The sequence below is a fragment of the Galeopterus variegatus genome, unplaced genomic scaffold (assembly GCF_000696425.1).
Source record: "Galeopterus variegatus unplaced genomic scaffold, G_variegatus-3.0.2 Scaffold2421, whole genome shotgun sequence".
Taxonomy (NCBI): Eukaryota; Metazoa; Chordata; class Mammalia; order Dermoptera; family Cynocephalidae; genus Galeopterus; species Galeopterus variegatus.
The window spans coordinates 277,751-294,859 of NW_007728532.1; the positions used below are offsets into that span (position 1 = coordinate 277,751).

Sequence of the window (17,109 nt, forward strand, 5' to 3'; positions counted from 1 at the left end):
TAATAAGTTTAAGGTTAATACGAGGTCAAGAAAAAAAAGAAACAATGGTGAAAAACGTCAAGAACAGCAAGTCACAGACTAATCGACCACAACAGATATAATCACCAGAAAGCATTGGCTGACCACTGAGTTTTACTTAACTTTGTGGATTATTAATTTTATGAGAACTGACATAATTTTAGGAAAAGTTTGTGTTTAACTATTGGTTTAATAATTTTAAAGGTTTATGTAGTTAAGGGGCTGGCCCCGTGGCGCACTCGGGAGAGTGCAGCGCTTGGGAGCACAGCAGCGCTCCCGCCGCGGGTTCGGATCCTATGTAGATCGGCTGGGTGCGCTCACTGGCTGAGCGCGGTGCAGGCGACACCAAGCCAAAGGTTGCGATCCCCTTACCGCTCGTGAAAGACAAAAAAAAAAGTTTTATGTAGTTAAAATGCCCACATTAACCCCCCCATGTTGTGTAACAAATAAAAATGGTGTTTTCAGTCTGAAGGCTGCTTCAGCTGCTTTAGCTGCTCTGGCTGCGACAGCACTGACAGCCCACAGGCTGAGAATTCTGGCTGCGACAGCACTGACAGCGCACAGGCTGAGAACATGCTTCAGAGGAACTGAGGTCTCTGCCTGTGTTTGTTATTTTCGCTGTCTCCTCATCCCTTTTTCAAGGACCCCCAACTCGACTGGAGCTGGTCTCCGGCACCTGACATTTGAAAAAAACTTTAAAAACTTGAGGACGGTCCAAATACAACCCAACAAGACCTCCTCAATGCAGCTTTCAAGGTTTTTAACAATAGGGAGGAGGAGGAGAAGGATCCATACAAAAGCGATCAGGACAAAACAAACTCCTGGCTAATGCCATCTAAGGCTCACATACTCCAAAGCTGGCTGCCTATAGGGGCCAGCTGCCTAGAAACTGCTTCAAATGTGGCCAACTGGGCCACTGGGCATGGGCCTCTCATAACCTCAGGCCCCTTCCTGGGCCCTGTCCTCACTACAAACAGCCAGGTCACTGGGGGGTTGACTGTTCCACTCGCCAGAGAGGGAGTGGCCCAGTCCCTAACCCACAACCTTTAGTTCAGTGGCTATCCCTACTGGATGGAGTATCTCGGCTTTGCCCAGGAAGAGGACTGACAATGCACAGAGCCCAAGGCCCCCATGGAGATCACCATGCATGAGCCCAGGGTAACTCCTCGTAGCAGGTAAGCTGATCTCTTTTGTCATCGTTAGAGGAGCCACTTACTCTACCCTCCCTGAATATGCAGGGCCAAAAACCCCATCCTCTATCACAGTAGTAGGAGTCACAGGATCAGAATACCACCCACGGATCATTCAACCCCTTTCCTGCACCCTAGATCACACCCAATTCACACAAATTTTTAATAAAGCCTCAATGCCCAGTCCCCCTTGCTGGGATGGGACCAATCAATTCTTTTCAAATTCAAAGTAAACACTTTAGGGCCAAGCCCGTGGCGCACTCGGGAGAGTGCAGCGCTGGGACCGCAGCAGTGCTCCCGCCGCGGGTTCGGATCCTATATAGGGATGACCGGTGTGCTCACAGCACTCACTGGCTGAGCGCAGTGCGGCCGGTCTAAAAAAGGACAAAAAAAAAAAAAAAAAAGTAAACACTTTAACTCCAATTACAATACTCCTGGCTACAGGATGCCCCCAGACCTGGCCCCTGAGGCTTCCACTTCCCCTTACCCTTGGACAAAGTTAATCCCGTAGTATGGGACATTTCTTCTCCCTCCATTGCTATGCACCACTCCCCTATCCTTTTAAGTTGCAGAACACCTCTTTGTTCTCTAATGTGCCACGATACCCCATCGCTAACAAACACCTAATAGGCTTAAAACCCATCATACACAAACTCCTTTCTTTGTTGATTTGCCTCCCAGGGATTCGTCACCTCTTTTACCCTGGGTGACAGGGCTGCCAAAGATTACTCAAAGCCCATCAATTTTAAGCAGTGAGAAGCCCCAGAAAGGGGTTAATATCCCAGAACTTCCTCAAGTATGAGGCATTTCTTCCATTTGGGAAATTAACCATGAACTGGGGTTCTCTTCCTGCATTTATTCTCCAGACCAGCAAGTTACAGGAAAAGACATCGGTGGGGTTTTGCTAAGCATAGTTTATCAAGTCTTAACAATAGAAGCTGGTAACATGCAATTAAGTTGATCCACTAACAAAAGCTTCACCTAGCAAACATTCCTTCTCCCTCCAGCAGCTTTATAATAACTTTGCATATCAATTAGTAACCTGTCTTTGAACCAGCAGCCTTGCTGTGTTACAACTCTTATCTTTACCAGAGACTCAATAGCCTAGGGAAAATATCCTGTCCTTTGCAAAGTCAATATTTGAAACTGCTAGGCTTTGGAAAACCAGGCCCTGTGAAGTACACTTGCTTTATGAATCCTCTACAACTCCCCCCATTTATTTAAAAGAAAAAGCAAAGACTATAGATCATGTTTGTACAGTTAAGACAAAAGCATTTAAAGCAAAGTTGGTATCATTTAGCATGGCAAGTCCTTTTAATTTACTTCAGGTGAGGACTGATGATGTCATCATCTCAGAGTGCAGCTGCAGTGGCATCAATCCAGGTGCTGTGAATTGGGTGTAATTGCCAATTGTTGAAACTCTGGAATAGGATTCTGCTCCATATAATAGTTGATTCTGAGACCAGAGACTTTGTTAATGTTAATCTGTCCAGGACATTACTGCTTTCAGAGTGTCTGATCTTATATAAAATTTTTGATCAATTATGAGTCTCTTGTTTAAGAGCAAGATGTCTCATCCAAGTTACAAACACCCTCTTTAAGGCCAGAAAATTTAGAGAACTGCTTTTGTAGAGAAGATGTTATTTCCCCCTTTAAGATCAAGGCATTCCTCATAAAAGCATTGATGATCAATATCTTGATTGAAAAGGTTTTACTTTTCTTTGTATAAATCTCTTGGTGTTGGGAAGGCTCTTTCCCAGATGGTGATTGAAAGAAGCATCTCGTCTTACTTTCTTTCAGTGATTTGTCCCACGTTGCTGGGATTAAAAGTCCCATGCTCTACCAACTGAGCTAGCCGGGCAGGGAAGGACATTTCCCAGGTGGTCTGTGTCCCACGTTGGGGGGAAAGATGAACAGCAGGATGAAGCAGCAGTGAGGCCAAATTGAGGCAACATGAAAGAAGGGTCAGAACTTAGAAATGAGACATGCTATCTTGTATCCAAAGTTTTAAATTATATCCTGTTATAAAGAGAGAGAGTTAATTTTCATTGAACTTATAAAAAAGCCACATTGCCATAATAATCATGATACTTAAAGTTATTAAATTTGGGGGGGACCAAATAGGGAGAAAACAAATACTTTTACTTCTGTTTTAAATGACATTTTACCAAACTGTTGTTAGTTATAGATACCTTAAGAGAGAGTTTTCTTACATTTGGAAAAACATTAGGAGAACCAGCAGTGTTTCAAAATAAGGAAACTGTAAAAACCCATAATTCTTTTAAATTAATTTACCAATTAACTTTTGTTGTTTTGACCTTTGTGAATAATATCACAAACCCATTAGTTTCTTCATTAGAATTTTGGAACTTTAGTTTAAAGCTATGAACTCAAAGTTTGTCGAAAACTATACCTATCAGAGTTTTTTCATGAAATATTTGAAGACATAACATTCTAAAATTATAATTAAACCAAGATTATGACCAGTAGCATTTATACCAAAACACAAATATTTAAGAACCTTACAAGATTTTGGAACACATATCCATAACACCTTCAGTACTGACAATGCTTTCCCATATAGTCTAATTTATTAAATAAGCCAATTAGTTTTGATACATTTTTTATTTATCCTTTGAGAAACTCCAGGGCCCTTGGAATTCCTCAAAGTTATTCTAAACCAAAAAGGTTGGGCTTTTGATTTTGGAAAGCCTTGTCAAGCAACAAAACACTTAATACACTTAGCTGAATAAAATCACAAATTATTACAAAAATAAAACCAAAGTGACAAAGCATTTCAAAGGCAGAGAGCACAAGAAATTATCATGAAGTAAGTTTCTTAAACCAACTATCTAAGGGACAAAGAAAACCTTTTACATTTTGTATTAAGAGCAATTAAGTGAAAAGACTTCTAGTAATCCTGTTTGATTAGTAAACCCAGGCAATGATGTGTGCTGACAAGAACATTTTTATACATTCAGTTTAGTAAATAGGTGTCCATTTATCCCAGCAAATTATACAAAGCCCAGTTTGAGTTTTAGCTATATTTACCAAATACATATTTATGGTTTCCCAGCCAAAAACTTGGTGTATTAGATCTACACCCTTATCAGTTAATGTTAACTAGGGCCTATGCGATATTTGGCATAGATTTCTTTTCACTAGCCATTTCAGGTCACAGGTTTCCATATGGCATGTCTAAAAGATATTGTTTCTCCCAGCATGGCCAGGAGGCAGAGCTGAAATAACAAGGAGACATATTGACCTACAGACAAATTTAGGTGAAAGGTCAAAATCAAATTTTGAAAATATATCAAAACATTAGAAGATTTAAGTCACGTGAACTTGAAAAGTATACTTATTTAATGAGTGTGCATTAATTATAAGCCAATTTGGTAGCTTGCACATAAAACGATTACACATACAGACATGAACATATAGACATAACATACAGCTTACACATGCATATATGCAGACATAAACAACAAGAACAAAAAAGGATCTTGTAGGTTTTGTCTGAGATGTAAAAAAAGCTCACTAGTAAAAAGGACAGTCAGGTTTAGATTGTGTTTTTGTTGAAAAAGACTTATTGGTGAGGCCTCACCCTGCCTTAAAGAAAGCAAGATAACAAATTTACATTGTAAAGAAGATGCAGAGAAAGCTCTTTCTTTTAAGAAAATAGCATAGAATTCTGCCATAGGATTTTGTGAAGAAATACATAGATGAGACTAGGAGGGAATTTGAAAGTCTGTTTAGGATGCCAGAAAATTTGAGACCATCTAGTTAAGCAGGTAGATTTTAGGTTAGTTTCTGGTTCTTAAATGAGTTACTAAGCTTAATGTCTATATGACTATTGAAGTTTTTTAACTCACCCTGGGTCAATTTGAAGCTTGTTGTCATTATTTTTATGACTAATGGTCTGATGTGTACCATCCCCAGTGAGATGGATTGAGGTGTGATGGCGAGGCATTGAGATTTGGGGATCAGGCTCAACTCTTCATCTGGTTTGCGGTTCCCCATAGGTTTAACATAGCCTTATTAGCAGGAATCCACGGCAGGCCTGTGGGTGAGAGAACAGACACATACCCTCTCCCCCGTGTTAACAATTCAGCAGATCTCAACCATTGTGGTCCCGTTGGCAGGTGGTGGTATAAAACCAAGGGTCTAGGTCTCTTTTTAGGTGGTATAAAGTGTCGCTCTGTGGCCGTTAATTTTGGGGAATTACAATTTTAAAAATTTAGTGTAAACAGAGCTTTAAGGACCTGTTCATGAAAGGCCAGTCCTATATCTATATTACCCCTCCTTTGCTTACTTATTTGAGATTTAAGAAGGCCATTAGTTCTTTCAACAATTGCCTGGCCAGTGGGGTTAAATGGGGTTCCTGTGACATATTTGATGTTCCAGTTGTCACAGAATACTTGAAAGACTTTGGAGGTGTATACCGGTCCATTATCTGTTTTAATTTGATTTGGAATCCCCATGGCAGCAAAGGCAGAAAGACAATGTTTTTTAACATGTTTAGCAGTTTCTCCTGTTTGGACAGTGGTGTGAATAAGACCAGAGTAAATATCAACAGTAACATGTAAATATCTAAGAGTGACTTCCACTTGCCAAATTTCATTACCTGTTATTTCTCCAGCGGAATTAGATTTAGAAAAACCTCTGACAATTGGGAAAAGCACTAACAATATCCTGAGCTTGCCTGTAAGAGATCAGATGCATGTTAGCAAGAACTCGTGCACCCTGATGAAAAAACTGATGAGAATCAATAGCTTCCTCTAAAACATTATTATACATAACAAAGTGATCAGCCATATCATTTCCAATTGATAAAGGACCAGGAAGACCAGAATGAAAATGCATGTGAATTACATAGAAATAATGATGTCTTTTTTGAATAAGTTTTTTTAAGTGTCCAAACATTTCAAATAAAAGATCATTTCCCTCATGGATAGATGCATCTTGAATTACCTGTAAGACTCCAACTACGTAGGCAGTCAGCTACTAAATTAAGTGGCTGGTTGTAAAACTGTTGCAAAGCTACAGTGGCAGCTGTCAACCTAGCCCCCTGAGCAGACCCACAATGGACAGCAACAAAATGCCTCCAGATTCCCTGCTCCCGCCATGCCACAGATTCCTTTCCTGATCTGCCAGAACCATAGATAAACACAGCCAGTGCCCAAGGGAGGGGAACAGAGGACAAACAGGATCCCAACTGCCTGGGCAGCATTCAGAGTCCCTGCAAAACTCTATCATGGGGTAATGAGAACTGCATATTACCAACAAAATAAATCATAGCCATCTGCAAAGATTCCGATCATTCAAGGGCAGTGCAAAAATCAACCCTAGGAAGACCAGGATTAACAACATCAGGATCACACCCAGCAAGCACTCAACCAAGGTCTCCCTTTAAGGTATTAAACAAATGTTGTAATTGATAATTTGGAACACTCATAGAAGGGCGGAGCCAGTTAATGTGGCCAAGTAATTTTTGTAAGTCATTTAGAGTAAAAGGCTCCTGAATATGGGAAGATATACTCTGTGGCCGTATACTTCTCTGAGTGATTGAAAAACCAAGGCATTTCCAAGGATCCTTTTTTTGAATTTTATCTGGAGCTACTTTTTTTTTTTTTTTTAAAAGATGACCGGTAAGGGGATCTTAACCCTTGACTTGGTGTTGTCAGCACCACGCTCACCCAGTGAGCTAACCGGCCATCCCTATATGGGATCCGAACCCGGGGCCTTGGTGTTATCAGCACCGCACTCTCCCGAGTGAGCCACGGGCCGGCCAATCTGGAGCTACTTGTAAACCATCATTATTAGCTTGTTTGATTAAATGTAAATAAACTTGTAGTAACAGTTCTGGACTGTCATGAGCATTGTCAATTTGTCTAGTTACAGCATCTTGAAGACAACTAATAAAATCTATATAAGGCACAGCGGGTCCCTGTCTAACAGTAGCAAAAGATTTAGTGGGAGCATTCCTGGGTTTATGCGATAGCTCTAAATGTCCCATTTGTAACTTATTTAACAAGTGAAGTACCTTAATTTAATTTTTCCCCTTTAAAAGGCCACTGTTCCACCCAAACCAGAGAACCAGGGGTTCATTGTAGTTTGGTGGGACTGTGGCTGTGGCCATCATGATAAATTTTGAAGATGTCCCAGTATAAATATCCCATTGAGCAGGGAGGTCTTGGCCCCATACAGTATGAGGGAGACCTGGAAAATAAGGCATAATGGAGGCAGTTTGTCCCTCAGGGCCAGTACACAACAAAGGATCTTTACTTTGATAAGGACTTTTGAACTTGCCTAATCCAGTAAGTGTAACTGGTGAAAAAGTTACTTTCCATAGTGGGGTCCAACCCTTTTTAGCAATTATGGTAACATCAGCCCCCAAATCTGTAATTATTTTTTGTTCAACAGATGTCAACAGTGGTTGAGTCTTATCTAATCTTTGTATCAAAAACGCATCAGGGGAAGCAAGAGGTTGAAGTTTAGATTTTGTTTCAGGAATTTTGTCCCAAGCCTGTATGGCCACTCTAACTGTTTGGTCAAGTAACATGTCCATGCTAATTTGAACCTCATCTCATAAATTTTTGAGTGAAACAGCATGTAAGGATTCACGATATTCTTGTAGCCATACAGCATATTGAGCAGGAGTTAAAATAGTTTTTCCAGGCCGACCCCATAGCTCACTCGGGAGAGTGCGGCACTGAGAGCACAGCAGCACTGGGAGCGCTGAGGCCACGGGTTCGGAGACTATATAGGGATGGCCGGTGCACTCACTGGCTGAGCACAGTGTGGGTGACACCAAGCCAAGGGTTACGATCCCCTTACCGGTCACAAAAAAAAAATTAGTTTTTCCAAGTATTTTCCAATGCCAAGGGGTCATATTATACCCATTAGCAGTTGACTGTAAGCATTTCTTAGTAAAAGTACTACGTAAGCCATTTTCTTTGATACTCTTTTTAAATCTTTTAAACAAGGAGAATGGGAAGTTTTCATGTCTTGATTGAGTCCCAGTTCTTACAACAGGAGAGACATGATAAGCATCAACTCCCATGTTATGTCTTTCTTTAAGACAGGACTCCATCAAGGGAATAAATGAGTTATCTGCCTCCAAAGGTGGAGGTGGGGGGAGAGGAGGAGGAGGAGGAGGCAAGGATTGTTTTTCATCCTCTTTAATGGCATAAACACATTTTTTCCTTTTGTTAAGGTTCTGAATAATTTTTAAAGCAATTCAACAAAATTTCCAAACCACTATAAGCAATAATAATTTAATTAGATGACGGTTACTTTATAACCTACTGCCTTAAAGAGACATAGAAGGACTGAACTATGTTGGATTTCCCTCTTAGACAGTAAACTACCCATAATCGCAAGAATAGATAGAGTTGAGAGAGTAAGAAAGCAAAGCCCTAGCTAAACACCACAGCAGGCATGCAATCACTTAATTGAAAACCACCCATGATCCCCTTACCAAGATTTCCCTCTTGACGGGATGAGTAGACGTCCTCTTTTTCCTTCGCTTCTTTTGTCAAGGTCCCCCCTTTTGTCGGGGTGACTGGCAGATATACTCCTTATTTTCCTTTCCAAGGCTTGGCAGGTTGGTCTCCGATCCGTGGACACAGAATTTCCTCACACGGGACACCATTTGTTGCTTTACCTCCCAGGGATTTGTCATCCCTTTTCCCCTGGGTGACAGAGTCGCCAAAGATTACTCAAAGCCCATCTCTTTTAAGCAGTGAGAAGCCCCAGAAAGGGGTTAATATCCCAGAACTTCCTCAAGCGTGAGGCATTTCTTCCATTTGGGAAATTAACCACGAATTGGGGTTCTCTTCCTGCATTCATTCTCCAGACCAGCAAGTTACAGGAAGAGACATTGGTGGGGTTTTGCTAAGCACAGTTTAACAAGTTTTAACAGTAGAAGCTGGTAACATGCAATTAAGTCGATCCACTAACAAAAGCTTGATCTGCCAAATATTCCTACTCCCTCCAGCAGCTTTATAGTAACTTTACATATCAATTAGTAACCTGTCTGTCTTTGAACCAGCAGCCTTGCTGTGTTACGACTCTTATCTTGCAACAGAGACTCAATAGCCTGGGGGAAATTTCCTGTCCTTTGCAAAGTCAATATTTGAAACTGTAAGGCTTTGGAAAATCAGGCCCTGTGAAGTACATTTGCTTTATGAATCCTCTACATTTCTTCTCATCTCTTACGGCCTACCCACTTGCCTTTTAATACACTCATCCTTCTGGTTAAAAAGCCTAATAGCTCATACCATTGAGTTCAAGACCTCAGGACCATTAATGTGGCCATTTACCCATAACCACAATCATTTCTAACCCCTATACTCTTCTATCTACAATCCCAACAACACCCATTTCTTCTCTGTACTTGACCTCAAAGATGCCTTCTTTTCTATCCCCTTACACCCTTCCTGTCAAAACTTGTTTGCCTTTACTTGGACTGATCCTGATACAAATCACTCCCAACAATTCACCTGTACAGTACTACCTCAGGGGTTTCAGGATAGCCCCCACTTCTTTGGCCAGGCCTTAGCTCAAGACTTATGTGAACTTCCTCCAACCTCTAGCACTTTAATACAATATGTGGATGACCTCCTCCTTTGTAGCCCCTACTATGAGGATTCACAGGCCCACACTGTTGCTCTCCTTAATTTCCTGGCCTCCAGGGCATAATGGGTGTCCCCCAGCAAGAAGCAAATTTCTTCTCCTTCAGTCATCTACTTGGGAGTCCACCTCACCCCCAATACCAGAAAAATAATAGTGGATCACAAGAGTCTAATTTCTGAACTCCCTACTCCCACACAAAGAATAAGATCCTTCCTTTCTTGGGGTGTGCAGGGTATCTTCACCTATGGATTCCTAACTTTGACATGCTAAGAATACCACCTTATGAGGCAGCCAAAGGGGATCCTGCCATTCCCTTAGATCCCACAAAACCCATTCATTCTCCCTTCCAGTGATTAAAAACTGCTCTTCTCACAGCCCCAGCTCTTTCTCTCCCAAATTTATCTCATCTTTTTGTTCTATACATCACTGAAACCCAAGGACTGGCAGTCAGGGTCCTGGGACAAGAGACAGTAGATATTTTCTCCCTGGTTGCATACCTCTGTAAACAACAAGACACCACAGCCTAAGGATGTGCCCCTTGTTTACGGGCCTTGGCACCAGCTGCTCTTTTAACACAAGAAAGCTCTAAATCAGCTTTTGGGCAATAGTCATTTGTTCTCCCCACCATTTTCAAGACCTTCTCAGCCATAAGGCCATGTCGACTCTCTCCCCTTCTTGTTTGCAACTTATCCACCTCACTTTCTTTTCTTTTTTTTTTTTTTTCCTTTTTGTCTTTTTTCGTGTCCGGCAACAGATCACAACCCTCAGTGTCGCGCCCGGACCGGGACCGGCAACGGAATCGCAACCCTCGGTGTTGCTCTCACACCTCGCTCAGCCAGTGAGCGGGAACCGGTCTGTATGTGGGATCCGAACCCTCGGCGGGAGCGCCACCGCACTCCCAAGCGGTGCACTGTAGCAGTGCGCCACCGGGCCGGCCCATCCACCTCACTTTCATTGAAAATTCCCAGTTCTCCTTTAAACCTTGCCCCCCTCTAAACCCAGCCACTCTCATCCCTATATCATAACCCTATACCATAATCCCTATATCATAACAAAACTGCATAGAGATTTGCTCTCCCCACATGGCCAAGTTACTCAAACAAATCACTCAAAATTGTCCTTTGTGTACTCATTTTACCTTTTTCATATCTTCACCCATCTCCGGCAGGAAATAGCTTCAGAAGAATGAGACCTTAGCCCCTTTTCCCTTCCCCCTATACTTAAAAGGTGGGAATGATAGTTCTGAACATAACCAGCACCATTTTAGGAAAAGCCAAGCACAAAATGGCTACCTATCTCCTCCTTTCCCTTTACAAGAAGACTCGTGACTTCTGTGAAATCACAGAAGTGATTTTTGCTTCCACATGGGTGCAATTTTCCACCCCAGTCCTATCAGCCAGGTGGAGCTTCCACATTAGTATAATGCCTCTCCTTAATTGTATCAGCCAGCTTCTTGGTGCCCCACAACCGATATAAGCTCTCCCACCCCAATGCCTGGCACTGCTCTCCCCTTTGAGGGCAGCCCCAGCTGCTCTCCATTTTGAGTGCAGCCTGGCAGATTCTTTCTCTTTAACAAAGCTGGATCAGTACCCAGCATTTCAGCTCACTTTCTTTCGGTAATAATACATATGCTAGTAATATTGATTTGATTAACATATCTCAATGATGAACCCCCAAGATAGATAGAATCAATTTTGACTTGATAAATAAATTAAAAGAAGAAAACAAAATAGAGATCCCCCAACTGCTTGAAGCAGTGTGGGAGCCAACTCAAGTGCCCATCATACACTGCAAAGGACACCAAAAAGGGACTGACAAAATCAGTAAAGGAAACCAGCTGGCAGACCAAAGGGCCAAGAGAGCAGCCACCCAAACAAAGCCTGCTGTGGACTTAGGTGATCCTGCCAAAATCATGTTGGTACCAGAAACAACACAACACCCGAGGTACACAAAGGAAGGAGGCTCAACAGGAAGCTAGCAAAAGGGGGAGAAAGACCGAGGAGGGACGGTGGAAGCTCCCAGATCAGAGACTTCTGGTTCCCCAGCAGTTGGCCTACCGGCTGATGCCACAATATCACAAGATGACCCACTGGGAAAAAACAACTCTCAAAACCTCACTGAGCAGATACTACTTTATAATCAGACTCCCTTCGCTGTGTGCCCAGATCAGTTACCTAAGTCCATCATGGGCCCAGAACAATGGCAGACAAAAACCCAAGCTGCCTCCAGGCACAAGCCGCCAGGACTGCACCATTCGAGGACTTAGTAGTAGACTGCACTGAAGTAAAATGATTCAGAGGCTGTAAGTACCTCCTAGTTTTAATCCTTGGGTTGACATGCTACCGTTAGCCTTACTCCAGGCCTGATGCATGCTAGGGCCTTTGGGGTATTCCCCCTATGAAATCATGTATGGGAGGCCACCCCCAATTGTAGCCAAGCTGAAAGGAAGTCCCCAGCAGCTAGGAAAACTAGGGCTATCCCAACAATTGCAAGCTCTAGGAAAAACTCTGTCAGATCACAAGAGAAGTACTAGAACGGGTCCCTATCCTGCTGGGAACTGGACACACCCCCGTCAGCCTGGGGATATGGTCTGGGTCAAAGACTGGAAAAAGAGGCCTTTCCAGACTGTCTGGACAACCCCCCACATGGTTGTCTAACCACTCCCACAGCTACTAAACTTACAGGTCTCATGTTCTGGATCCACCACACACAGGTCTAAAGGGCAACCACACCAGACGACACAATGCCTTGGACCATAAAGACTGACCCAACAAACCTGCTCAAGGTCCAACTGCAGGGGTGACCAAACAACAGCCCTGCCCTGGTCACTCCAGAAGCTAACCAGTCAACACACGCTGAAGCTTGAGGATCTCTGATGAGGGAGTGCACCTCTGCAAAATTTATTGGACTGTATTTTTTGGGATTGATGATCCTTACCTTTGTTTTAATTTTCTGCTGTGTGTACCACATTATTTCTTTCCCTTGCAGGTCTTCACTAGAAAAGTCCCCAGGTAGGCTTCACTTGGGACCACTCAATGATGGGCCCCATTATGACTCCTGACCCATGCCCTAGGTCCCCCAGTGATGCCCCCATGTGCCCTGATTGTCACTACTCAATACCCCAATCAATGGCAAAAAGCCTGAATATGATGCTCACTTAAAGAATTAGAAGACAGCATCAAAGGGTGGAATGATATGGACAAGACCAGGAAAACTTAAATCTGTACCTGTTCTTCTACTTTTTGTTTTGCAGCTGTATTTTTGCTTTTTGTTTTTCTTTTGTAACACTGACCACGTTTTGTATCAGCTTGGTCCCCAAGGCATGGATTCTGAAAGAACAAAAACTAAAACCCTGGAAGAATGTAACCTATATAATCCTTTGCAGGCCTGGAGTCTGGGCTCAGACTTTGGAATGTGAACTCCTCTGGACCCGTGGGTGTAATAAATCTTTGAGTTCTCCAATCCTCCGAGTGACACTTGGTTTCTCAGCAGTCTGTCCTGCAAGTTTTACTAGAGAAAAGTGGACCCAACTAGGAGGGCCTTTGCCTCCATGACCTCTGATTGGCTCACCACTACATATCCTGCCTTTTGAGTTCCCATTCAAAGGCAATCTATTTTGAGATACTGTAAATGTTACTAATTTTTTCCACTTGAAATATGTAAGTTGTGCTATAACAAATCATCCTGTCAAGTGTAACCACTGTCCACATAGTTGAGCTTCTGGGGTCAAGAAAGTATATTTACTGTGCCTTGGCCATGCCCAGGACCTGACTGACCCCTGCCCACAATCAGGCACACTGTCAGCACCTCAGGGCCCCACCCAGGGGCCCAGGGCAAGGAGCCAGTAAGCAGAACCCCCCCCCTGCCCACAACCAGGCACACTGCCAGCACCTCAGGGTCCCACCCAGGGGCCCAGGGAAAGGAGTCAGTCACCAGAACTCCCCCTGCCCACAACCAGACACACTGCCAGCACCTCAGGGCCCCACCCAGGGGCCCAGGGCATTGAGCTGGGACCAGACCCCCCCAATCAGGCACAACACCAGCGCCAAGCAGCATGCCATAAACCACCTCCATGTGAGTGGCCCACCACAGCCACCACAGTAACCACGGCTGCCACAAAAGCAGCTAGACATCACAACCACCACACAGATGGTCCACCAGCCACTGGAGTGCACTGACACAAGGAGAGTCACCAGCAGAGACCAAAGAAGATGTCTCTCTCCACAAAGCCCATTTCAGAGTGACAGAAGAAATATCTGCTCTATGATAATATTGGGGGACCTGAACACACCTCTCAGCATTAGACAGATCATCTAGGCAACAAATCAACAGAGTAACCATTACTCTTTCAGAAGGAGAGAAGAAATCTAGGGTTATCAGTGGTGGCGGGGAAGGGGGGATAAGGAGAGATTGGACAAGGGGCATAAAGAGTAAGTACAATTTGTTACAACATACATACTATAATATTGACTTGATCAACATATGTCAACACTGAATCCCAAAAACATGTACAATCAACTATGATTCAATTTAAAAAAATAGAAACAAGAAATTATATTTAAACTGGTTCCCACCATACCTGGTGGGGCACCGAACTGTGAAAACACACATCAATTCGCTGCTTATTGCATGGCCTGGGGTCTCTCTGCCTTCTCCTAAATCCCCACAACAGTGAGTATCTATTCCTTCAAGTGTCCCTGCCCTTGAAACTGCTTCTGGCTCCCTTCATAATGACAAATCACTTCCAATACATCCCACACTTCGAGATCTTCCACAACCACACCCTCCAGACCAGCCATATTCTGTTCGAATGGAAACCCGGCCTCAGAGAGGCCCCCTACCTTGTATACCAGGAGACTGTCCATTCAGCGACAAAATGCCCCTTACCCCCCAGCCACCTTAAGGACTCATGGCTGCCCCAATCCTCAGTGACCCTTGAACAAGAAGAGAATTAAACAACTGGCAATCATTTCCATTGCCCTCACAAACAGAGCCCAGGGTAGATGTGCCCAGGCTTGGGAGCATATTCAGTCTGGATGCCTCCATGAATATGAATAGCAGTCCATTAGCAGGTCCAGAGCGTGAGCACCCCAAAAGCAAACCTTCCCAATCTATTAATGCCATTTTTTCTCTGGCTGCCAGACCTCTTCCTGTGCCAGAACTGCCACCTGGGGAACAGTACGGAAGTGGGGAATACAGAGTATATGACTCCCTCCTCTAGGCCTGTGGGGCCTCAAATGGCTTTTGGAGATAAACCAGAGTTCACGAGCATACGACTGTGACTAGCAGATTGAATAGCTGTACATATGAAACAGTGCATAACAGTACCGGTCACCACCTGTCCTTGAGAACTGCACCTTTGGTGAAGGGAATTTGGCCACAGCCTGTCCTCTGAGGAATCAGAAAGTGAACATGATGGATCTGATGTCCCCAAGCCAGCTATGCCATCAGAGCTGGCCCCTGAACTCTCTCAGATATCTCTAATGTCAGCTCCTTCTTTAGCTGATTATATCTAGGTGGTCATCCCCAAACAAACTTCACTGAGGTTTCTCAAGTCCCTGAAGGGCCCTCCCCAAATCATTTCCTCAGAGAATCAACTGTGAGTGATGAGCAGATAGCTGTTAGCAAGGTAACGGTGCTGTGGCTGCTTCTGCCACCACCTTGCCTCAGCTCTCCAGTGAGATCGAGAACCTCATGAATCAGGGGTACACCTATACTAGGACATTCAGGAAGCTTTGGTCATCTCTAATCAGCCATCACGAGGGGTCCCTGTGGAAGCCACAGGCTATAGCTCACTCTTTTTCCTCCTGGGCATGTTGTGAAGGAGTATCTATTGCACTTGAGGGAGCATTCAGAGCAGGAGAGCTAATGCCTCTCTCAGAGATTTAGCCTGCACAGCTTGTCAGGATGTAAATTGAGTAGGAGCTGGCTGATGCACAGAGAGCTGGGATTGCCCTGGAATGGCTCCCAATAGTGGGTCATCTACAATGTCAGGCCAATGAAAGAGTTCATGTGGAACCAAACCATTTGACATGATGGAAAACAATGTTTGGTACATGACTGGAATGGCAGAGAGACAAAGAACATTTACTTATTTATTGTCTTAACAGTTGATTGACAACACGTGCCTTATTTAGAGTTAACAAGCTAAACATCAATTGATACATCAACAATTTTAAAAACTTACATCTTTTTGTTAGGAACAGGATGCCTCACCTGTCATGAGATTTCTCTTCAAAGCTATGAATACTTGTAGAGAACTTCTTGTGTAGAGTTCCCTTTTTTTGATTAAAACATTCCTCATGAAAGCATTGATGACGAAGTTTCTGATTGAAAAAGTCTTACTTTTCTATATACTGGTTCCTCGGTACCGGGAAGGCTCATTCCCAGTGTGAGGAAAATAGAGTAGTTTAGTCAGGCTCCCTCACCTTAGGTCCAGTTGGGGGTGGTGCAGCACATTCTTTGTAAACAAGGTGTGTAGGGGTGGAGTTAGTGCGCAGGCATGCCGTGTATCTTTATAGCTTGTTGCTACTCTCCTGTGTACTCCAGTGTGTGAAGCTGTGGCTTGGCAGAGCTCATGTCTAAAAACAGAGCAAGTTTGGGCAAGATGGCGGTCTGAAGGCAGCGGCAGCAGTGGAAACTCAAGACTCAGGGGCCCCAGGGACTGGAAGAAATAACAGAGCCTACTTGGAAAAAAGAAAAGGTAGCGACTTGCCACAGCCCAACCCCAGAGCAGGCCCCTAGAAAGGCTGGAGCCGCCGCCTCTTGCAGTCGGTGACCGTGCGACTCAGCGCCGACCCGCAGAAGCGGCAGTAGCAGCAGAACAGGAACCGGTGGCAGTACAGCCGGCGGCAGCAGCAGAGGAACTGGCAGCAGCGGCGGCAGCGGCAGTAGCAGAAGAACTGGCGGAAGCGGCATCAGCGGAGGAACAGGCGGCAGCGGCAGCAGCGGAGGAACAGGCAGCAGCGGCAGCAGTGGAGGAGCCTGCGGCAGCGGTGCCCTCAACAGCAGCGGCAGTGGCGGAAGCGGCACCAGCAGTAATGGCGACAACAGAAGCAGCAGTAGCAGCGGCAGCAGCGCAGGAGCCAGTGGTAGCGGCAGCAGCATAAGCGGCACCGACGCCAGCGGCAGCAGCGGCAGCAGTGGGAGTGGTGGAAGCAGCAGCAGTGGAGCCAAACAGCAGCAACAGTAGTGGAGGAACCGGCTGCAGCGGCAGCAGCAAAGAAACTGCCGGCAGCAGCGGAGAAGCCGGCAGCAGCGGCCG

General features: G+C 44.3%; 1 protein-coding gene across 1 annotated transcript in view; it reads left to right on the forward strand.

Annotated features, from left to right (window-relative positions):
* LOC103597782 (sericin-1-like) overlaps positions 1 to 17,037 on the forward strand; it is a 45,955-nt gene extending 28,918 nt beyond the window's left edge. Inside the window, exon 2 of the mRNA XM_008581643.1 lies at positions 16,650 to 17,037. Within this exon, the coding sequence (XP_008579865.1) occupies positions 16,650 to 17,037 (388 nt within the window). The remainder of the gene's footprint in view (positions 1 to 16,649) is intronic.
* The last annotated feature ends 72 nt before the right edge of the window (positions 17,038 to 17,109 follow it).